General features: G+C 41.5%; 1 protein-coding gene across 1 annotated transcript in view; it reads right to left on the minus strand.

The window, feature by feature from the left end:
* TTLL11 (tubulin tyrosine ligase like 11) overlaps positions 1–18,682 on the minus strand; it is a 306,701-nt gene extending 288,019 nt beyond the window's left edge. The window contains exon 1 of the mRNA XM_049897234.1: positions 18,091–18,682. Coding sequence (XP_049753191.1) covers positions 18,091–18,516 — 426 coding nt within the window. The 5' untranslated portion in view covers positions 18,517–18,682. The remainder of the gene's footprint in view (positions 1–18,090) is intronic.
* Between the last annotated feature and the right edge of the window lie 5,445 nt (positions 18,683–24,127).

Raw genomic sequence — 24,127 nt, forward strand, 5'->3', positions numbered from 1 at the left:
CTGTACCAGAATATTTCTGGATTCCCAGTTTAAATCAATCAGTAATTTTATTATGATACTATGTAAATATTATTTAATAATTAATATTATTTTGTCATTAATATCCATTTGTTACAGCAAATATTAAAAAATATCCATTTGTTACAGCAAATGTTATTGAGATATAAATCATATACTAATTTTTTCTCCTTGAGGAGAGGACAGCTTTTTCTAATTCACCCAAAAAGACACTATGGCTCAAGGAGAGGGATGGTGTCTGATCATATCTTTATCCCCAGTACCTTGCACAGGGTTTGGGACATAGTAGGCATTCAACACGTTTGTGGAATGAATAATGAAGAGCTTCAAGGCTTCAGAACTTAAAATTTCCCAAGTATGCTTTATTTCATCATACTTTCTAGAAACACTTCTCTACATCCTAGTGCAATAGTATTGCGTAAACTCCTACAACAGCAGTCCTTGGTGACCAGCTGAAGCTTTTTAAACCATCACACACCAGGGACCATTTGCTTCTCTCTCTATTTATTTATTTATTTTTATATCCTAGAGACAGAGTAATTTTTCCGAGAAGGACGCATTAAGAGTAGAAAGTTTTCACAGCTATGACATACCACTAAAGGAACATCTTTGCAACCTGCCTAGAGAGTCAAAAAGTCTAGTAATTTCTGAGAAAATGTCATAAAAATCCAGCAAGATGCAATACTTTCTGTAAGTAGTCTCACACAGAGCCTGAGACTCCTTAAGAAAGGAACAAGTGCACAGGCTAAAGAAAGCTATGTTATCATGGAAAGTAAACCCTGCCAAAACCTAAGGCTTTCAGCAACTTACAAACAGCTGGCTCTCTATTTCCAGCTCAAGCTCTGCAATGCCAGAGACAGGCATGAGTTCACTCCCTGGAATCCCTTTATGACATTTCCTTTAAAGAAAATAGCCGCTTTGAAGGTAGTCCAAAAAACAGCACTAGAACCATTACTGATTACACAGTTCCATTCAATTAACATTTGCTGCATGCCTTCTCTGTGCCAGGCATTGCGGACTCAAAGATGAATAAGACAAGCTTCCTGCCACTGGATATCTTACAGCCTAGGGGAGGAAGCAGACCATCTCGATCAATAACCTTCCCCTCCCACCACCATCCTGTCCTAGGGAGCATCATCTCTCCCCTGAGGTCTACAATAGCATCCTAACTTGTCTCTCTGCCTCCACTCTTGAACCTCTCTCTAATCCATTCTCCATACAGCAGTCAGAGTGATCTTCTTAAAATGCAAGTGTAATTATCTTGTTCCCCATGTATTTAGGCAATGATCTGGCCTCTGCATGTGTTCTGACCCCTGAATGCCTGCTGGCAAGGCTATAATCGAAACAGAGACTCCTTTATCAAGCCAGGACCTCTGAAAGGCCTCATTCTCAGTGAGTGAAGTAGAAGAAAACATGCCTTACCTTGCCTTGCCTTGGCCTTGGCTCAGAAAAGGGGTAATAAAAGGAATAAGGCCTCCGCCCTGACTGTCTAACCATAATACCTTGCTGATGTAAGTTTGGAGTCAGAATCCATACTACATCTATAATCTAAAAAGCCTAAAAACAAAGATTTAGTTTTAAGTGACCTGGGTTAGCAAAGCCCTCTAAGGCATATGCACAAAATGAAAATTCTCACTTTAACCCCAGGTCTCAAAGAATTACCAGAGACTAAAGTTCCAAGGAACGTGAGCTCACCATAAAATATAAAAATTTTTAAAAATAAAACAAATACACAAGGAAATAAATCACTGGGAGCAAAAGTCAGTAGAAACAATAAACTATAGAACTAGACCCACCGAGACTCCCGATAAAGAGATTATCAGACACTGGATATAAAATAGGTATGTTTAATAAGTTTAAAGAAATAAAAAGCACCATGAAGGAACAAAAGACTATTGAAAATAAGTAGACATAGAAATTAAAAGCCATAGAGGATATGGCGAGAAGGTCTGACAAACATCTAATCAGAATCCAAGAAGGAGAGATGAGAGATTGGTGAGAGACAATGTTGAAAGAGAAAACTGTTGAAAATTTTCCAGAATTAATGAAAGATGCCAAATCTCAGATTCAGGCATCCCAAGAAATCAGAACAGAATAAGTAAAAAGAAATTCTTACCTAGAAATGTCATAATGACACTAAAGACATCTAAGACAAAGTAAAGATTTTAAAAGCAGCCAGAAATGAAAAGACAGATTACCAACAACAAAAAAAAAAAAAAAAAAGAGAGAGACTGGTATGTGCAACAAAACACTCTTTCAAGAATGAGGGCAAAATAAAGGTGATTTTGGAAAATAAAAACTGATAACATATATTATAAATAGTCCTTCACTAAAGGAACTTCTAAAAACATTACTTCCCAAATAAATAAAAGGATCCTAAAGGGAAGATCTGAGTTGTAAAAGGGAATAATGAACAAAGAAAATTGTAAATACATGTGTAAGTCTAAAAAACACTGAGACTATGTAAAATAATAAGAATGTCTAATTTGTGGAGTAAAAAAAGGAAAAAACAAGACCGAACTAAAATATTAGAGAACAAAATCATATAAGTTTGGAGGGATGTGATCATAATCGTCTTAGTTATCTACTGCCGCTATAACAGAAATACCACAAGTGGATGGCTCTAACAAACAAAAATTTATTTTCTCACAGTTTACAAAAAAAAAAAAACTCATTGCCATTGAGTCAATTCCAACTCATAGCACCCTATGGGACAGAACAGAACTGCCCCATACGGTTTCCAAGGAGCAGCTGGTGTATTCAAACTGCTGACTTTTTGGTTAGCAGCTCATTGCTTAGCCACTGCGCTGCCAGGGCTCCTCACAGTTTTTGAGGCTAGGGTGCTGGCTCCAGGGTAGGTTTTCTCTCTCTGTTGGCTCTAGGGGAGAGTCCTTGTCTCTTCAGCTTCTGTTTCCTGGTTCCTGGGAGATCTCCATGTGTGTTGGCATCTATCTTTCTCCATCTCTGCTTGCTTAATCTGCTCCTTTTCTATCTTGTAAGAGATTGACTCAAGAACACCCTACATTAATCCCACTCATTAACATAACAAAGGCAACCAATTCCCAAATGGGATTATAACCACAGACATAGGGGCTAGGATTTACAACACATATTTGGGGGGACACTATTCAGTCCATAACAATAATGAAAGCATTCTAAGATCCTTGCACTGTTAAGATGAGAGTAAAGATACTAGCTTTAGACTTTGTGAAATATGCATACATATTAAAATTTCTAGGGTAGTCAAGAAGAAGAAAAACAGAATATATAACTTCCAGACTATAAAAGGAGGAAATAAAAAAAAATCAATTAAAAAAGATATATAATCCACAAAAATAAAGAAAAACTTTAACATAACTGTTTAAGTAATTAATAGACCAGACAAGAAATTAAGGATATCAAATATGCACAATACAATTCACAATTAACATATGTAGACTACTGTATTCAATAACTATAGAATACATATTCTTTTCAAGCACATGTGAAATACTTATAAAAACTGATCACGTATTAGTCCTAAAAAAAAAAAAAGGAATGAATTAAGAAACATCTTCTAACCACAATGCAATTCAGTTAGAAATTAATACCAAAAAGGCAAGTAAGAATAACCTCATATGTTTAGATTTTTTAAAATACATCTAAATAGCTCATTGGCCAAGAAAGAAATCTTCAAGAAAATGTAAAATACATAGATCTAAAAGGTGATCAAAAAATACTACATGTCAATGCTTGTAGGCATAGCTAAAGAGTACTTAGAGACAAGTTTGTAGTCTTGAATGCTTTTATCAGAAAAAGATACAAGGCTGAAAATTCAATGTCTAAAGATCCAACTTACTGTCAGAAAAAGAACAAAATAAACCTCAAAAGGTAGAATAAAAAAATGATTTTAAAAAACCAGAAAATTGTGAAATAGAAAACAAAGATACAATGGAGAGGATCAAAAAAGGCAAAAGTTGTTTCTTTGAAACAACTAATCAATTGAGAGCCGTTGTAAACACCATGCATGACCACGGAAGGGTACTTAGCCTAACCTCAGGTGGGAGTAAGGGAAAGCTTATAGAAAAGATAAGTATAATCTGATTCTTGAAGGATGTATAAGAGTTAGCCAAAGAAAGGGAGGCAGCATTCTAAGGTGAAGGAAAAGCATGGACAAAGGTCAGGGGAATGGTACCGCATAAAGCTTCAAGAGAACTACTAGCAGCATGGTGTCAGTACTCCACAGAGTCAAGGTAGGGAATATGGAAGGTAAAGCTAGAGAAGTTTAGGGCCAGATGGTAATAAAAACATTAACAGCTAATGCCCAACTGAGCCTTTAATATGCAGCAGGCATTATAAGTACATGATTGTATCTTTTTATATTGATGACAAATGACTTTGGGAGGTACAGTTGATATTTTGCTCATTTTATAAAAACTAAGGCTCAGAGTAAAATTTGCCCAAGTTTACATAGTGAGTTGCCTCAAACCCTCCTGTGTGTGGCTCCAAAGCTCATACTTTGCAACAACCATGCTATCCTCCCTCCCAGGTCATGGAGGGCTTCCTATGGAGACTTTATAAGTATCCTGAATTTTATGCTTCAAGTAACTATTGAAATTTTTTAAAGAAAAAAAAAAACTCACTCATGAAAAACTTTGGAGTCTATTATAGCTGCCACTACTTTATGCCACCAGGACAGGATTCCATTAGATACAGGTGTCTAAGGCAATACTGCAATACAGAATTAACAACAGAGGGCACTGAACTTTTACGACTCCCTAAGGTATATTTCCAATTAGTACTTAGGAGGCAGGTATTGTTCAATTATGATAACTGGATTGATGGGCATATGAAATTTTTTAACAGCTCCACTGAGGTGTATATAATTCACCTGTTTAAAGTATATAATCCAAAGGTTTTTAGTATATTCAAAGAGCTGTGCAAGTATCACCACAATCAATTTTAGGGCATTTTTTAATCAGCCCAAGAAGAAACACTATACCCATTAGCAGTAACTTCCCATTTCCCTCCCAAGCCAACCTCCCCACCCCACACCCTGCCAGCTCTAGGCAACCACTAATCTACTTTCCGTCTCTACAGATTTGTGTATTCTGAACTTTTCATATAAATGGAATCACACAATATGTGGTTTTTTTGGTAACTGGCTTCTTTCACTTGACATACTTTCTAAGGTTCATCCATGTTGCAACATGTATCAGTACTTCCTTTTTATGGCTGAATAATATTCCATTTTATGGATACACCACATTTTGTTTACTCATCAGCTGATGGACATCTAGGTTATTCCCACTTCGGGGTTTTAGGAATAATGCTGCTATGAACATTTAGTAAAGGTTTTTGTCTGAACACCTGTTTTCAATTATCTTGGGTAAATACTTAGGAATGGAATGGCTCAGTCATATAATTCTATGTTTAATTTTTTAAGGAAGTGCAAACTCTTTTCCATAATGGCTGCACCACTGTACATTTTCACCAGCAATGTATGAAGGTTCCAATTTCTCTACATATTCACTTGTTATTTTCCATTGTTTTTGTTATTATTATACACATCAAGGAGCCCCGGGCGGCACAGCAGTTAAGAGCTCAGCCGCTAACCAAAAGGTTGGTAGTTCGAATCCAACAGCCGCTCCTTAGAAACCCTAGGGGGCAGTTCTGTTCTGTCCTATAGGGTCACTACGAGTCGGAATCAAATAGATGGCAATAGGTTTTCAAATGATCCCTGGTGGTGCGACGGTTAATCTGTTAACCGAAAGGTTGGCAATTCAATCCCACAAAGTGGCTCCGTGGGAGAAAGACCTGGTGATCTGCTCCTATAAAGATAACAGCCTAAAAAACCCTAGAGGCAGCTCTACTATGTCACACGGGGTCGCTATAAGTCAAAATTGTCTTGATGGCAACAACAGTAGGTATGAAGTCGTATGTCACTGTGATTTTGATAAGCATTTCCCTAATAGTTTATACTGGCATATGACATTTGAATATAGCTTTTAATATATCCTTTTTTTTTTTTTTTTTACACCAGAGACATTTTGACAAGACCTGAGAAGTAACCTAAGAAATGGAAACTTTCAGCAGTCTCATTACCCAACTGTGCGCAAAATGCTTAAGCCTTACCCCAAGGTAGGAGATCAAGAATGGGGTAAGGAGTTAAATGGGGGAAGAGAGAGTCAAGGATGGACAGAAAGTTTGCAGAGCATGGAAAAATGTTTAAATCATAATTTGGGCATTGGTATTAACCTAATAATATAATCACATTTTATGAGCTTTGTAAAACCTGAAAATATATGCCTAAACAAAATACTGGAAGGAAATGTTTCAACATGAAAACAGTGATTGCATTGCAATGGTGGAATTATATTTTTTTTCCTATTCTTGCAACTTTAAACAGTATACAAGGATTATTTACATAAGTGAGGTATGTGCTTTTTAAACAAAAGTAACACCTAGACTCAAAGCCCAATCCTGTACTATATGACTTAAGAAAGCACTAACTTTGGATGGCCTTATTTCTAAAATGCAAAGAAATCAAAATCTATTCCGATGGGCAGTATGGTTCACTGGGACAAGAGCTGGCCTGAAAGCCAGAATACCTGGCCACTGGTTCTAAGGTACATGTCACTTAACACCTCTGAAAGGTGGGAGGGTTAAAACAGAATAAATACTGGGTACTCACTTTTTTTTTTTTACTCACTTTGGTATACTCCTGACTCCCCATGGGACAGAACTTACAAGGGGTGGGAATTCAAACCCAACTCTAACTCTATACCACACTGACATCCGAAAAACAGAAATAATGAAATTGACCATACTGCACAAAGTAAAAGTCAGGTTAGATAAATGTATGTGAAAGTTCCACATATTATATATGGTTCCATAGAAATTTAAGACACCACGCAGCCTGTTAATTCACTAGAACTTCAGTAGCATCTGAAGTCAGAATTGTGTGTTTCTTCTGTTCTCTTAAACCAACTTGGAAAAAAAAAAAAAAGACCTATTGCTGTAGATTAAAGGCTGCTTTTAGTGCGTGAGAAGGAAAAACTATCTTAATTATAATAATGTAGAATATGCAAGGCAAATGATTAGTAATTAGAGGTTTAAATAACCAAAAGTGGAAAAATTTTTATAACATAGATGAGACAAAAAGTAACTATCTGTAATGTATCGAGAAATCTTACAAAGCAATAAGAAAAATATAAACAACTCAAAATATAAATGTACAAAGAATACATTCAGGCAACTCACAGATGAAGTAGATCAAATGACTAATAAACGTATGCAAAAAGCTGCACCTTATTAACAAAGAAAAGTAAATTAAAAAAAACATGTTTTTACCTACCAATTTGGCAAAAATTTAGAGCATTAATAGTATCCAGTGTAGAAGAGAATATGAGAAGACAGACACTCGCATACACAGCTGGCAGCAATTCAGTAACAAAGACCAAAATATAAATAGTATACATCCTTTAACACTGATTTCTACGAGTTTATCCTACAGAAATATTTGCACAAGTACGTGCTTAACGGAAACCCTGGTGGCGTAGTGGTTAAGTGCTACGGCTGCTAACCAAAGGGCCAGCAATTCGAATCCACCAGGTGCTCCTTGGAAACTCTACGGGGAGGCTCTACTCTGTCCTATAGAGTCGCTATGAGTCGGAATCGACTAGAAGGCGCTGAGATTGATTTTGGTTTTGAGGTGCTTAACCAGTGATGTTTACTGCATCGCTATTTGTAGGAGAAAAAATAGAAAAAGAGCATCCATCAATAAATTGTGATATATCCATAAAATGAACTATCAGATTGTTATTAAAATGAAATAAACCTGTATGCACTAACAGAGAAAGATGTCCATGAGGTATTGCTAGAAGAGCAGTTCTCATGCACTATATATATAGTGTAATGGCCGCATGGCTGTAAAAAACAATAAAATTCTCTATATTTATATATATATGTGTATCTCTACATATGACTTATATGTAGTCATTAGCATGGTTCACCTAATACTCTGATTCTCCTCTTTACACCCACATGGTAGACCTGCACATCCCCACCGTCTACTGAAGTTAGGCACGATCATGTTAACTTGCTTGGGCAAATGAAATGTGAACAGAAGTGACATGTTACTTCCAGGTAGAAGTCTTAAGAACCAATTCACACTTTGCCACATTCCCTCGTCCTCAGTGATCTCATGGAAGCATGTGTTGCGTGGAAGCCTGGGTTTCTGAAAAACCGAAATGAACAACCCATTCCCCTACCCCCATCACCACCAACCCACATTGAATACATAATATGAGCAAGAATAAACTTTTGTTGTATTAACCCACTGATTTGTGCAGGTGTTTGTTACTGCAGTACAACCTGGCCAGTCCTGATACATACAGGAATAAGAAAAAAAAATCTGGAACGATGCATACAGAGCTGTAATCCCGGTATTAGCTCCAAGGAGTAGGATTAAAGGGGAAGAGGGAAAGGAAGGGGGATGAAAACTAGGGACTTCCAGTCTTTATTTTCTATATTTGGGAACTGTATAAATTTTTTATAAGCACATATTGGTTTTGGAATTTTTACAAAGGTTTTTGTTAATAATCTAAGATGTCCAGAAAATGTTCTATTGTTGCTTTTTAAAAAAATTCCCATAAACCACCGTTCTGACACAATAATAAATAAAATCTCCCTGTGGGCATAAAGAACAAAATAGGAAAAGTTCTAGGCAGATGTACAGAAGAACTTATTTAAAAAGTAAAGCTATACGTAGGGATGACTGCACAGGAGATAAACTGCCCTATTCTCCCAGCTTTATGAAGGATGAAAGTTTTTATTCAGATGACACAGAAGCAGATGGGCGAAGTGAAGGTGCCACCAGAAATGTCTGCTATGACTTACAAAACATTTATAAAAATTACTAAATAATGGTTCAAAACCCCCAGGGAAACAAACATGTACACAAATGGCAGCAGAGGCATCTGTTAAGGCAAGGTACAACTTGATGTGAGGAGAGAGAGATGTTAGTTCATCTGGAACAGAGAACAAGATAATTGTTCTCTCCAGCAAAATGGTAACCTTTGTTGAGGAGACTCAGGGACCTGACTCAGCTTCTGACGAGGAACCACAGGGAAGAGGAGGGGTTCAAAATCCATTAAAGGAATGGCTAGGTGATTTTCCCATTCATACCATCTTTTTTTTTTTTTTTTCTAAAATGTTAATTAAGATGTCACAGAAATTCATCAGAGGGAAAAGCAAACTAACACATATTCTTACTTTCAAGCACCAGGTGCTTTAAATGTTTTCTAATTTAATCCACACAACAACCCTACTGAGTATTTCAGGCTCATTCTTAGAAATGCAGAAACTGCAGCTCAGAGAGATAAAACTACTTGTCCAGGGCCACAAAGCTATTATGTGGCAGAGCCAAGGTTCAAAACCACGTCTGGCTATGGTCTTTCCAGGATCGGTGGGGAGCGCTAACTACGGATGAAATTACGAAATAAAGAAATCAGCTCAGAAAATTCACATTCCTTCCTGAAGCTAATGGGTATATTTGCATATAACAGCAGTTCTCTTCTGTTAACTAGTCACCTTATTTGTTTTGTGAACAGTAATCAAAACAGTTTGATACCAGTAAAAGGACAGACAGCTAGACTAATGGAATAAAACTGAGAGTCCAGAAATAAACCCATGCATTTATGGCCAAGTGATTTTCAACAAGGGTGCCAAGTCCATTAAAGGTGGAAAGAGTCATCTCCTCAGCAAACGGTGCCGGGACAACTAGATCTCCATGTGCAAAAGAATGAATTTGGACCCATACCTCACATCATATATGAAAATTAACTCAAAATGGATGAATGACCTAAATATAAGAACTAAAGTCATAAAACCCTTAGAAGAAAACATAAGCATAAAGCTCTGGGACCTAGTTTTTGACAGTGGATTCTTAGACAGTGCACCAAAAACACAAAAGAAAAATAGTTAAATCAGACTTCATCAAAATTTAAAGCTTTTGTGCATCAAAGGACTTTATCAAGAAAGTGAAGTGACAATCTACAGAATAGGAGAAAGTATTCAGTAACCATATATCTGATAAGGATTTAATATCCAAAATTTATTAAGAACTCCTACAACTCAACATCAAAAAGATAAACAATTCAATTTATAAATGGGCAAAGGACTTGAACGGACATTTCTCCAAAGAAGATATACAAATGGCCAATAAGCACATGAAAAGATACTCAACATTAGACATTAGGGAAATGCACATCAAAACCACAGTGGGGTACCAATTCATACTGCCTAGGATGGCTGCTATCTTAGTTATCTAGTGCTGCTATACAGAAATACCACAAGGGGTGACTTTAACAAACAGAAATTTACTTTCTCACAGTTTAGGAGGCTAGAAGTCTGAATTCAGGGTGCCAGCTATAGTGGAAGGCTTTCTCTCTCTGTGGGCTCCAGAGGAAGGTCCTTGTCAGCTTTTGTTTCTTGGTTCCTTGGAGATCTCATGTGGCGTGGCATCTATCTTCCCCCAACTCTACTTTTTGCTACTTGCTTAATCCGCTCTTTTTTTTTTTTAAATAATTTTTATTGTGCTTTAAGTGCAAGTTTACAAATCAAGTCAGTCTGTCACATATAAGCTTATATACACCTTACTCCATACTCCCATTTACTCTCCCCCTATTGAGTCAGCCCGCTCCCTCCTTCCAGTCTCTCCTTTCTTAATCTGTTCTATATCTCAAAAGAGATTGATTAAAACACACTCCACACTAATACTGGCTCACGAACATAACAAAGAAAACCTATTCCCAAATGAGATTATAACCACAGGTATCAAAAAACTAACCAAACCTGTAGCCATTGAGTTGGTTCTTACTCATAGCAACCCTATAAGACAGAGTAGAACTGTCCCATAGGGCATAATCTTTACAGAGGAGCTCTGATGGTACAATGGTTAAAGCACTTGGCTGCCATCCGAAAGACTGGCAGTTAAAACCCACCAGAGGCTCTCAGAGAAAGATGTGGCAATCTGCTTCTGTAAAGATTACAGCCTTGGAAACCCTCTGGGGCAGTTCTGCTCTGTTCTACAGGGTCACTATGAGTCAAGATCGACTCAACAGCAGTGGGTTTGGTTTTTTGGTTTAATCTTTATGGAAGCCAACTGCCACATCTTTCTCCTTCAGAGTGGCTGATGGGTTCTAACTGCTGACCTTTCGGGTAGCAGTCAAGAGGTTACCCACTGTACTACCAGGGTTCCTTACCCAATAGAAGGAAAAGTAACATTAACTGAGTACTCACAGTGTACCAAGCATTAAACTAAGGCAACTTACATATATTCCCTTATTTAACTTCACAAAAATTGTGCAAGATAAGTAACGCTAGGCTCATTTTCACAATAAAGAAATTGACACTCAGAGAAGTCCTGTATTTTGTTCACAGTTTAGTCACACAAGCAGTTAGTGGCAAGAATTTTAACACATATCTGTCTGATTCTAAAACTCTGCTAATTCCAGGACACACCACTTCCCCTTTAAAGAAGGCACTTAAAGAGTGGTCAATTACCTTTACAACACGTCCTTCTCAAGGGATAGATTTAAAAGTAAAAGAAAATATATGACTACATTTTTGCAGCCAACTTCTACTGATCCAATACCAGAACCCAGAGCACTACCAAAACTGAGACACAATACAAAGTGTATGTTTCATAACACAGAAAACAGCTCTAGCAACTGCAACACCTGCTATAAATGAAAATTTTAATTTTGTAGTAGTTATAGAATTTGAATATGAGCCCCTGGAATTTATTGTCTTTTAATGGGCTATTTAAGTCCTCTAAGTTAGTGTGAATTCATGAAGCCATTACATATATCGTACTGTTCAAAGTGTAAGTGGTAGTGAATTATGATTTTTATAGAATGACAAGCTTAACATGCAGAGGCAAAACTGGTGGATTAGACATTAAAATAACATGTTTTGAAGTAAAACATTTGATAGAATGGGACATAAACCATTCTTAAACATAATGCTGTTTTCAAAAAATGGGAAGTAAATCGCAATGACTATCATTAAAACTGGAAGGGAGGGAGGTTAAAACTACTCATTTTTCACTTTCTACCCTGGCTCCTTCCAAAAGGAATCTGATTCAGAGCCATTCAAAGAGCAGGCTCACATTCCACAGAGGAGCAGGGCGACTCGGCTAGTCAAATGGCACAGGAATCACCTCTCCTCTGGGGGCAGCACCAAGGCAGGATTTGGAAGTCGCAGGTACTCAGTACTCCCTCTGCCAGGCAGGATATATTTCAACGTGTTTTATTTTAAGTCCCAGTTGCAATATCGCTGTGCTGGTTCTGAGCGCCTCCACTGCTATTTAAGGGTTATGGGTCAGATGAGGAATGGGGGGTTAAGAAATATAGAATTATATAGTACATTAAATGGGGGCTTTGGAATGAGACAGGTGACTTTTTAAACCCTGACTCTCTCACCTACTCAGCTTTTTCAATTGTTATTTGGGAATAATAGAATAACTCCATTCAGGGTGGTTTTTAACAAAGGATTAGCAAAGGTGGTATAGGACTGTACACTAGTTATAAGCACAAGCCTGGATAGCTCTGTAGCTTGTTAGCTGCATGGCCTTGGGCTAGCCTGTACCAATTTCTCTCTCTAAACCTGTTTCCTCATCTGTAAATTGGAGATGATAATAGGATCTACTTCAGAGGGTTGCTGTGAGAATTAAATAAAATAATCCATGGTAAATGCTCAATACAATTTAATTAGCATAAAGCACTTAGTACAATGCCTTGTTATTGTTGTCAGTTGCTGGCGAGTGACTCTGACTTATGGTAATGCCAAGTGTGCAGAGTAGAACTGCTCCATAGGGTTTTCAAGGCTGTGACCTTTCAGGACCAAATTGCCAGGCCTGTCTTCCAAGGAGCCTCTGGGTGGGTTTAAGTCGCCAATGTTTTAGCTAGTAGAAGAGCATTTAACCATCTGTGCCATCCAGAGACTCCAGTACAGTGCCTAGCACATAACAGATATTTAGTAAATATTATATATTATAGCTAATATTATCCAAGTCATAAGTAGGACAACATAATAACTGTACACATGTTCTGAATAAAACATGGATAAATTTCAGAAAACAACTCAAGATTTGGAATCTCTGAAACAAAGAGATCACACTGTAATAGATCTCAGGGCAGGGACTTATGCAAACTATTTCCAACAAATGTCCCTCTATCAAATCTCTCAGCACTCTCAGTCATATTAGCTGGTGTCCATGGCACCACTGTGCCCATATACAAAACCCACATCTCCAAGGAGGGCAGCTCACAACAATACTGTCATCTATTCCCTGTGGTGTTCTTTTCTCTAAGGTTTTCATTAATGAGAGTAGCAAAATTGCAAAAGAATATGGCAGGGGATAGGGAGAGAAGTTCACACAATTGGAAGAGGACTGTACAATTCCATAAACATTTACTGAGCATTTTCTACGAACCAGGAACCATGCCTCTCTTTCATGTAGCAACTTCAGTGGTGACCCTCTAAACACAATTCTGCTATTCTAGAATAAAATTTTAGTATGACCTATAAGTTCACTGAGCTAATGTCTATAAATCTTCTCTTGAGAAACAAATTTGAAATTATGAACTCAGTTGAATAAGACCTGACTCAGAATGGATATGCCTGAAAACTGAATCATCAGGGAGTTGGCATGGTTCTCTTGAGAGTGCAGGAAAATGGGCAAGGGAAGCTCGATCTATATATGGCAAGCAATCTGTGAACAAATTCAGTCTGAAACTCAAGCTTCTTGGCATGTCCTTCAAAGTCCTCTGTGATCTGGATCCTCCTTCATCTCTCTTCACTCTCCAGTGCACTCCCTAAACTCCCATTATCCCATTCTGAGTATAGATCTGGGTTGACACTCCCTGCCTTTCCTCATACTCTATGGGGTGCCCTTTACCCATTCAACTGCCTGGCTATCTCCTAGCTACTGTTTAAAAACTCAGTCCAGGCATCACCTTCCCTCTAAGCCCTCCTATAGCCCACACCTCCTACACAAGAGACACCTCTTCTCAGTATACTCACAGCCCCCTGTGCTCACCTCTAACACTGCCCCACCAGACTGGACCGTAATTATATATTTGCACTATCTGTCCCTCTGGATTGGCAGCTCCTTGAGGAGAAGGAGTATATACCCTATTTACATCTCCAGTTCCTAACCCAGGGTCTGCCAACAGAGTAGCGGAGAAGAGCATGGAATTGAAGTGTGGTTTCAAATGGAATGCCCATTTCAAATGCTAACTCTGCCACTTACTAGCTGTGTGACCTTAGATAAGTTACTTAACCTCTGTGTACTTCAACTTCCTCATCTTTAAAATGGAGACAAAAAGAACTTATTTTATTGGGTTATGGTGATAATCAAGTAAGTTTATATATGTACAGCACTTAGAACAGTGCCTAGCAAAGAGTAAGATCTATGTAAGAGTTCATTATTATTGTGGTTGTTGTTAAATGCACATGGAATAAAAAGCCAAGGATGGTGGCGAGGTGGGGGGGAGGGGTAGATTGTGCCCTGTAGCTGAAGCAAACTTCTGAATTCACATGCTGACTCAGTGCTGCCAGTTAAATGGAGTGTGTTATATAGCCCCTCACTACACCCCCACAAAAGAAGACACAGAACTTCCACTCTGGTTGGTATTCATGACCTGATTTCTTACCTCCCCAAAACCAGCCAACCAGTACTCCCAAGCCCTGCAGCAGCGACACAGTTCTGCATTCAAAGGACACTGTTGCTCAACCCCTTGCTGCCCTGCTCCCGGTAGATATGCCCATTCTTAGAACATCAATGCTGGGAGGTACTTTAGAGATGATGTGGTCCAAAACCACCCCTGTAACAGATGGGGAAACTAAGGCCTGGAAAGGTCATGCATTTGCACTTTGTAAGTACCTGGTTTATATATACGTTACTTGTCACATGGTTAGCTTTGTAGTGAATGCTAAGCATAACATAATCATAGAAGATTATCTAACCTGGTATTTTTCAAACACCACAGTCTAGGATGTCACGATGAGATGTGAGCTCTGTTGCGAGTATTTCCTTCACTCATTTGGTGAACAGTTATTGAACACCTACATGTTTTGGACCCAGGAGACACACAGTGAACAAGTCAGACACTACCCTGCCCTCAGGAACTCACAGACTAATGAGGAAAAGTGACACTGAGTAAATAATCGAATGTCTGATAGTTAAGTCTTACTGCTGAGAGCAAATTAGGTCTTAAAATATATTAGAATGAGCATCTCCACTTACATGCCAATACACTTTCCGAGAGGGAGAAAAAGGCATGGGAGGGGCTGGGCAGTTCAACTACTCATTGCTATTGGGTGGATTCCAACTCACAGTGACCCTATAGGACAGAGTAGAACTGCCCCACAGGGTTTCCAAGGAGTGATTGGAGGATTTGAACTGCTGACCTTTTGGTTGGCAGCCGAGCTCTTAACCACTGCACCGCCAGTGCCCTAGAAATTGCCTACAAATTGCCCACCAGTGCAAGGTCTCATGTAAATTAACATTACCAGTGTGTGGGCTGAATCATCAGAGGGTTGGCATGTAGCAGTAAAGAACTAGCTTTAACTGAGAACCACTGCACTAGCTCTACTCACCCCCATTTTACAGATAGAAAACTGAAGACTAAGGATTAAACTGACTTGCCCTAAGAAGCACAGCTGAAAAATGGAAGAACCTTAAAATTCTGTAACGGCTCACACAGCCTTCAAAAAAAGTTCAAATCTCATAGGAGGCCTCACTTCTCCAGCCTTGTCTCTCACCATCCACCTCCCGCTTTATGATCTGGCCATACTGAACAACTTGCAAAGCCGATATGTACCTCTGCTTTGCCCATACTACTCGCTCCACCAGGGATCCACAGCCCCTTGCTAACTCCTATTCATTTCCAGCACTCAAGACTCAGCGCAGGTTTATTGCCTCCAGGGAGCACTTCCTGAAGTGCCCCTCCTCTAGCTCCCACAGCACTTATACCTTTACATATATAGAGAAACACTCATCACATAATATATTCAACCATTCAACAAATATTTATTGAGCAACTTCTATGTGCCAAACACCTGAAGATACAACAGGAAATGAAATAAGGCTCCTGCCCTCATGGAGCTTACATTCTAGTGAAAGAAGCAGACAGACAATAAACAAACAATACATAATATAATGTCAGGTAGCGTTAAGTGCTATGGAAAAAATATAAAGAGCAAGGTTGGAGACTGATGGCCTTATCAAGCCTCTCTGAGGAAGTGGCATTTGATCAGAGATCTGAAGAAGTGACAGTAAGCCATGCAAATTGCTGGGAAAAGAGCATTTCAGGAAGCAACAGAAAAGGTCCTGTAATTACTGCAATTACTACTTTACTTGTGAGGGCAAAGGTTACATCATAACCATCTTTGATTCCAGGGCCCAGCACAGAATGTGGCACCTCCATAGGGACATTTACTGAATGAATGAATGAACCTCAACTGGCATGTATGCCTGATGATTTCTGAGTCCATCTGGGACCATGTCTCTTAGAGAACAAGATCTAGCCCACTTTGCGTCCCTCTCTCCCACAGGGCGAAGCATAGATTCTGTTCGGGTGAGTCAGCCTTGCCTGACTCCATGGCCTGGTTTCAGTCCCAGGGTTCTCTGTTCATTAGGATGTGGCACTTATGAGTTCTCCAGTTAACCTTGTTCTGACCCTCATATCTCTGGCCTGGACCTGAGACCCTCTCCATAAACCCAGATACTCCAGAACTGGGAGTGCTCCCTTGCTTTCCTCAGATTTCCCAGGCATTAAAGTTCTTCCCTGCATCCCAAGCCCCAAGGCTGAGGGACTTGGCGCCTGGGGTCAGACTTCCCCAGTGCTGACCTCTACCCACCTGGAAGTCTGCCCTGCCTGATTCTTGACTTCTGCACAAACCACATGACTCCATCTTGCTGGGACATGAACCCTCTGACCACATAAATCCTTTCTGCAACTACCTCTCTTCATGTTCCAACTTTGTAAAACCATTACTGAACCTACCAGAGCCAAGGCACAGGGGTAGGTACCAGAGTTCTAGTGTTGCTTGCTGCAACTGGGCGTAAGTCTCCAGACTGCCCTACCCTAAACTGCAATCCTGGCAGCACCAAGAGCACATTCAGCAGCCCTATAGGTTGCAAATAAAGACAAATGGCTTTATACACTTAGCCAACTGCAACATACACCTCTGGATGTAATCGGTGCTTCATCCTGGTACCCACCAAGTCTAAAATTGGTTCAGAGATGAATAACCCATTTCTTCACTCACTCTTTCACCCACCACTTACTGACACCTACTATATGCCAAGCCCTGGAACATGAAATACAGTGTCTGCACTGATGATGATGATGGTGGTGATTTTGAAGGAGGAAAGAGAGTAAAGGGTGGCAAGATGAGTTACCATTTACTGCATACTTGTGCTATGCTACATTAAGCAGTGAGTCTTTTAATTCCAACAAAACTATGAGATATGTATTATTAGCCTCACTTTACAGAGGAGGAAATAGGCTTAAGAGGTGAAGCAACTTGCTCAAGATCACACAGCTAAGTAGCAGTGTGTAGCGAGACCCCAGGTCAGCCTGTCTCCAAAGCACAAACTGTTAAAGTGCCCAAGAGTCTGGCAATAAGTGCTAAACAAATATGACTTAAAATGAGTACGTGAAAGAGACAGGGTCCCCATCCCCAGGGACTCACAAGCTTGTGGATGAGACAGGATATAAGCAAGTAACTACAGTGTGAAGACGCCAGTTTGGAAGGCTGCAGACCATGTAAAGAGCTTTAGGGGAGCCAGAGCACAGAATAGCTGACTTGGTCTGGAGGGGTCTGGGAAGCTTTCTTGGTGGAAGCGACTCTGGGGCTAGGCCTTGAAAGATGAGGAGATTGTGGCTGACAAGCAGGCTCCAGCGTGGCGCACCGCAGGAGCTCGACCCTTGCCCGCCGACCTGGCTTGGGCCGTGCAGGATCCTTTGAGGTCGTTCTGTCCACCCCCCTGTGCCCACACGGCAGGCCGGGCCTCACCTCCTTCCACTTGAGCTGGCGGATGCTGATCTTCAGAGCGTCCAGGGAGGTCCTGGCCTTGGAGCTGTCCACGGTGACCGGCCGCCGAGGTCGGGACTCGTCGGGACGGCGGCCTGAGCCCCGCTTGCAGCTTCGGCCCTTGCTCCTGGGTTTGCCATGAGGGCACAGGTCCTGCGCTGGAGCAGGTTCGGACACGGGCAGCGGGGGCGAGGGCCGCGGCGGGTCGCGGACGTCCCCCTCCTCGGCCGCGCGGGGCCGGGCCGGGGCCGGGTCCCTGAGCTGCTCCCCCCCGGTCTTGCGCTCCGGCTCCCCGGCCGCGCCCGTGTCCACGAGGACCTGCTCCTCAGTCGCCTCCGCTGCGGCCGCGGCCACCTCCTCCGCCTCCCATGGGGCCGCCTGCTGCCTCTCGGCGATGCCCGGCAGCATGGCGCTCAGGGCCGGTGCCAGTGCCAGTGCCACCGCCGCCGTCGCCGCCGCTCCGCCGCCCCGGACCGCGACCAAGCTGTCGCCGCTGCCACTGCCGCCACGCGCTCCCCGCCCGAGCCCGTTGCCATGATCGCTCAGGCTCGGGTTGACAAGGGCAGTCACCGCCTGGGACGGGGGCCGGAAAGGGACAATCGCCGACCCAGCCCCAGCGACCTCATAGGCGGATATGTCCACGTGACCAGGCCTGTCACAGAGGCGGCGGCGGCCATCTTGGAAGAGGGCAAAAAGCCGCCTGGGCCAGCCCATCCAGAGAACCCACAAGGTTTCCGAGGGCGTAGAACTTGAAGCGGGAAGGCGGAGGCGAGTTGAGTGTAGAAAGGTGTTGCGCACATAACAAGAGGCCTACTTTTCCCTGCTCCCCACACACACTCCCTGTGAACGCCACCATCGGGAAGCACCTCAATCTGGTGATGGACGTGACAAGTCCACACCCTCAAGGAGCAGCCGTCCGTTGGAAGAAACCCTTTCCTGCCCTAGGAGAGCCCCCTCACTGAGAGGGGAGACGCTTTTCCTGTTCTCAGGGAGGTCTCATTGAGATTGGGAAACTGTGGAGAAGCCATTCAGATACCCAGTCTAGATGAAAACCCGTTGCCTTCGAGTCGATTCCGACTCCTAGCGACCCTATAGTCTAGTTGAAGACTAGTTACAACAACTGCTTTTGCTTATTATGTCACGATTTTTAAAGCCAATCCAAGGAGAGGGCTCTCCCCTTTCAGCTGAAGAAGCCACATTTGGTTGGAGGAAGTGAATGAGGTTGGGATGATGTAACAGCAACCCAGAGCGAAGACAGTGCCACTTACTGCACTCTGTCTCCTCACTAGTGTGAAAAAAACACAGAAGTTATCGAGTTAAAAACAACTCCGTTGCCGTCAAGTTGTTTCTGACTCATACCGACTCTATAGAGTAGAACTGCCCCATAGGGTTTCCAAGGAGCTGCTGGTGGATTCGAACTGGACCGTTTGATTAACAGCCAAACTCTTAACCACTGTGCCACAAGGGCTCCACATGGAGCAAAGTGACCCCTTTTCCTCACTCTTCTCTCTAGGCCTCTGGTTTCTTTCTTTTAGTCCAGGGTTTCACTGGTGAATAAGCAGCCTCAAAATGTGCAAGTCATAAACTCAAGAGGTCCAATCTGCCTTTTTAGCAGCAGAGGGTGCTCTTGTCTCTTCCCCAGAGCCCACCATGGCTTTGTTCCAGTGTTTCTTTAGATACGGTCATCTGACTGCCTGCACCCGAGTTACCTGGAGTGCAATCCAGGCCCCTGAACCTTACCCCCCAGAGACTTTGGTGCGATACAGTTGAGTGGGCCTGGGAATCTGCAAGCTAAATCAGCTTTTCTGCTGACCCTAAGGTAGCCAAGATCAAAAGCCATTGTTTGATTCTATTTCAAGGGCCTCTGCAGATCCTTAGAGCTGTCCATGGTACCAGCGAGAAGCCTTTACCGTCCCTAATCTTTCTCCACCAACCTACCCCCTCAAACTCTGTCACCCTTCCTGGCATCCCTATCTCAGCAAGTAGCACTAGCTTCATTAAGTTACCCGTGCTTGAAAATTACAAAGTCTCCCTTGTCCCCTAAAACCATTTTGTCACCACCTAATGTCTCTCTTTTTTTTTAATGTCTTAGATGTTTTACTTTGAAATGCCTCTCCTTTCTTTCCTCTCTTAATCCATTCCTATTATCACTGCCATAATCCAGGCTTCTGCCTTTAGCCTAAGCCATTGCACCAGTCTCCGCATGGGTCTCCCTGTCTCTGGTCTCCACCAGGCTCCCATCCATTCTCCACTCTGCAACCAGACCTGCTTAGAAACCTCCCCTTGCTTCTCACAAGACAAAATCCAAGCACCTTAATCAGCCTATCTCTCTGCCTCTGCTGACCTCTCCACCACTCACCCCAATCTCCAGCCATACAGAACTTCTCACCATTCTCTGGAATCATCCTGCTCTCCCTGCCTCCATGCCCTTGTACACACTGCTTTGACTTCCTCTTCCTTTGTGTCTCTGCCTGGAAAACCCAGCTCAGATATCTGTCTTCTTCTTGAATAAATTTTCCTCAGTGTTCCTGAGGACAAGAGAAGAATTACAAGTCAGTATATGATTGAGGCAGAGTGAAAAATAAAAATTATTTAGGAGTTCAAGGAATGGAGAATTTACTGTGAATTAGAAAGCCAAGCCAAGATTCATATTAGACATAGAATATAAGCTGAGTATTTGAGGAGTAGGAATTAGACAGAAAGTAAGTGGTCATCTCTGAGGCTGTGGTTAGGGCTGCACACATAGTCATGCAGGTGACCCCAGGCTGAAAGTCACCTAGCTGTACTCTGCCCATCAAACCTCACCAATCAAAGCTGTGTCCACTAGAAGGGGGCACATTTGCTTACTGCTTCAAAGGCACCCAGGGCAAATTGAGCTCCTGTATTGACAAAAAGACGGGCAGTTTGAATCCACCAGGCACTCCTTGGAAACCCTATGAGGCAGTTCTACTCTGTCCTAATAGGGTTGCTATGAGTTGGAATTGACTTTACGGCAACAGGTTTGTTTTTTTGTTTTGTTTTTAACTGAGCAGGGAGGTGAGGAAAAGGCACAGTACAAACACATTTAAGAAGGAGATAATCATAAGCCTCTTCAGGATGGCAAGGAACAGGCTGGAGTGATTGAACACAAGCCTTGGAGGAAGGAAGGACAGGAAACAAGACCCATTTGAGCCTGATTTTTGGGGTCTTTGAACACCACAGTGAGTTCTAATTTCTCAGAAGGTCTAAAACGTATGAGTGGAAACCTTAATCCCATATGGGGAGCTCTTGAAAGAGAAGCTTCAGCTGTGGCTACTGAGAAACAAAGAGCACACTAGATTTAAGGACTAGGACTACTTCCAAAAAATACATGAATATATAAATAAAGTAGGTCTCTCCAGTAGTGCTCTCCTTTGCTTCACAGTGCGTACCACAGTTTATCACTTTAGTTTTACTTGTTTGCTTACTTGTTATAGTCTGTCTCCCTGGCCAGAGTCAAAGTGCCACAAGTAAGGAGTGTGCTGTTCTTGTTGACCACGGTATCCCAATGGCTAGCAGAGTGCCTGGCAAAGAGTAGGCATTCATGACTATTTATTAAATGAATGAATGAATCAATTAATTGAAAAAAATTAAACTACCCAGATATACAACACTAAGGAAACAGTTAAATGAATTATGGCAAATGCCATCAAGGACAGCTTTAGGTACTTAGGAAAATGTCACAAAGTAGTATTAAGGCAACTGGTGCAAGCCTTGTAATTACAAGGCTTAAAAAATTCTACGTAAACAGGGCCTGAAAGAATATACAAACAAATGAGAACAGCTGTGGTACTGGAAACACAAGATGTTGGTTGAAATTTTCCTTTCAATTTTGGCAAACGGTATCAGCCTTGACATTCTTCATGTCCTTGGACTCAGAAATCACTCCTGTGTCTGAAGATTTCTGCTAAAAATCAGAAGGCAGAGTAAGTTTTACATGGTAATTTATTATCAGTGAGAAAACTCTCTGTGCCAGGCCCTGTGCTAAGCATTTTTGCATACATACATTGTGTCCTTTAAACTCCACAACAACCCTGGGATAGGTCCCTTTACCACATTTTACAGATGAGGAAGGAGATTGCTACTCAGAAAAGAGAAGCCATTTGCCCAAGTCACACAGCTAGTAAAGGAAAAGAAAGGATTCAAACTCAGGTTGGTCCTAACACCAGAACCTGACTCCCAACACCCACACAAAGGCTTTGTTCACAAAACTACTCAACATGTATTTAAACATAGTTGAGTCCATATATATTTATATGTATATATGAATAGATATATATATATACACACACTAATCCTCAGCTATCTGAAAATTATATGCAGAGAAAAACACTTACTTCTGGGCAATGGAATTAAAGGTGACTGGTTTTCTTCTTTATTCTTTTCTGTATTTTCCCAAATTTTCTGTAATAAGCAGGCACTGATGGGTTTTCTGGTAGGCTTTGATAAATGGAAAATAAATGTAATTTTTAAATAATAAATTTCCCTTGATTGTTGTTATATCACTTTTTCAGGAAGTCCAATTCTGGGGAAAGGGACAGGAAGGGACAATCCAAGGGAGTGGGGTGCGTGGCTTTTACGCAATGGTTTTCCTGCCCTGTTGGTATCAGTGACCGCCACCAGGTGGCGCCTGAGGTCCGGTTTTTGACGAGGATGAAGTAGGCTGAGGTGTAGGGAAGGTCCCACAGCCGTTAACATATGAGTAAAATCCAACAGCCCCTACCTGTTTTTATTTGCAAACACACACTGGGTTTTTTTGTTTGTTTGTTTTTGTTTTTTTTGCCAATGTTGCCGCCTCTGCCTGGTACACCCTTCCCCACACCCTGCTCGACCCTTGAGCAGTTTATCCTTAAGGCCCAGATTCACAACCTCCTCCTCGTCTTAGACAAGGTATCATGGGTTCCTGGAAGGGGGAGTGATGAATCTTAGTGAACAAAAGGCTTCATGTGCAGTCTTCGGGTGAACTGTTTCTCAAATAGGTTGTTTTTTCATCAGTGACAATAAAGTCAATGCTCATTGCGCACCTCTATATGTCAGGATATGGGGTCGCAATGAGTCGGAATCGACTCGACGGCACTGGGTTTAGTTTGTTTTCTTTTTTTATATGTCAGGCACTGTTGAGTGTTAAAACATTTAGGGTTATACCCTGCAACAACCCTGGAGGGAGTAAGTGTTATCTCCCCACATGACAGTTTAGCATAAAGGTTGAGCATGGGCTCAGAAGCTGACCACCTACTTTCAGGTTTCAACTCTCCCACTTCCTGGATGATTGTCCCTAGCCAGCTAACTTGACCCTTCTGCGACTCTGTTTTCTCAACTGCGAAAAGGTAATAACGATAGTACCTACCTCCTAGAACTTCTGTTGCTTTGAGAATTGAATTAGCCACCACATGTAAAAGCATTTAGAGCAGAAACAGCCAGCATATACCAAGCCTTCAATAAGTATTAGCCATTCTCCTTACATGACAGTCTGTTTCCATAGAGATTTACAGCCTTGGTAACCCTATAGGGTAGCTATGAGCTGGCACCAACTTGATGGCAGTAGGTGGATTTATTTTTATATGAAGAGGAGGAGTCCAAGGCTTGGAGAGTGAGGTCATTTGCCTAAAAATCACAGGGCTAATAGAGGTGGAGTTCAAAGTTCAGTCTGTCCAATGCTAAGTCCATGTTCTTTCTATCCCACCATTCCATCAGGCTATGCCCTATTAGCTCTCCCCTAACTCTCTGAGAGGTCTTGGCCTGGCCTTGTGCACTCTGAGCTTCTGTTTACCGTCTGCCAAGTGAGGAGATGATATTTCAGCTATGTTTTATAGACTGGTGAGGAAGGTGGTGCGGAAATGCTGAGTCTTTTGGGGTCCAGGCTCCATGCATCCTTGTACCATTAGCATTAAGCCTGAAAGATGGATTTCCTGCTTCCTTCACTGGGCACTGTTGCAAATGGTCAACACATGCAGCTACTAAACAAAAGATTAGAAATTCAAGTCCACCCAGCGGAACCTCA

This window comes from Elephas maximus, chromosome 9, assembly GCF_024166365.1.
Source record: "Elephas maximus indicus isolate mEleMax1 chromosome 9, mEleMax1 primary haplotype, whole genome shotgun sequence".
Taxonomy (NCBI): Eukaryota; Metazoa; Chordata; class Mammalia; order Proboscidea; family Elephantidae; genus Elephas; species Elephas maximus.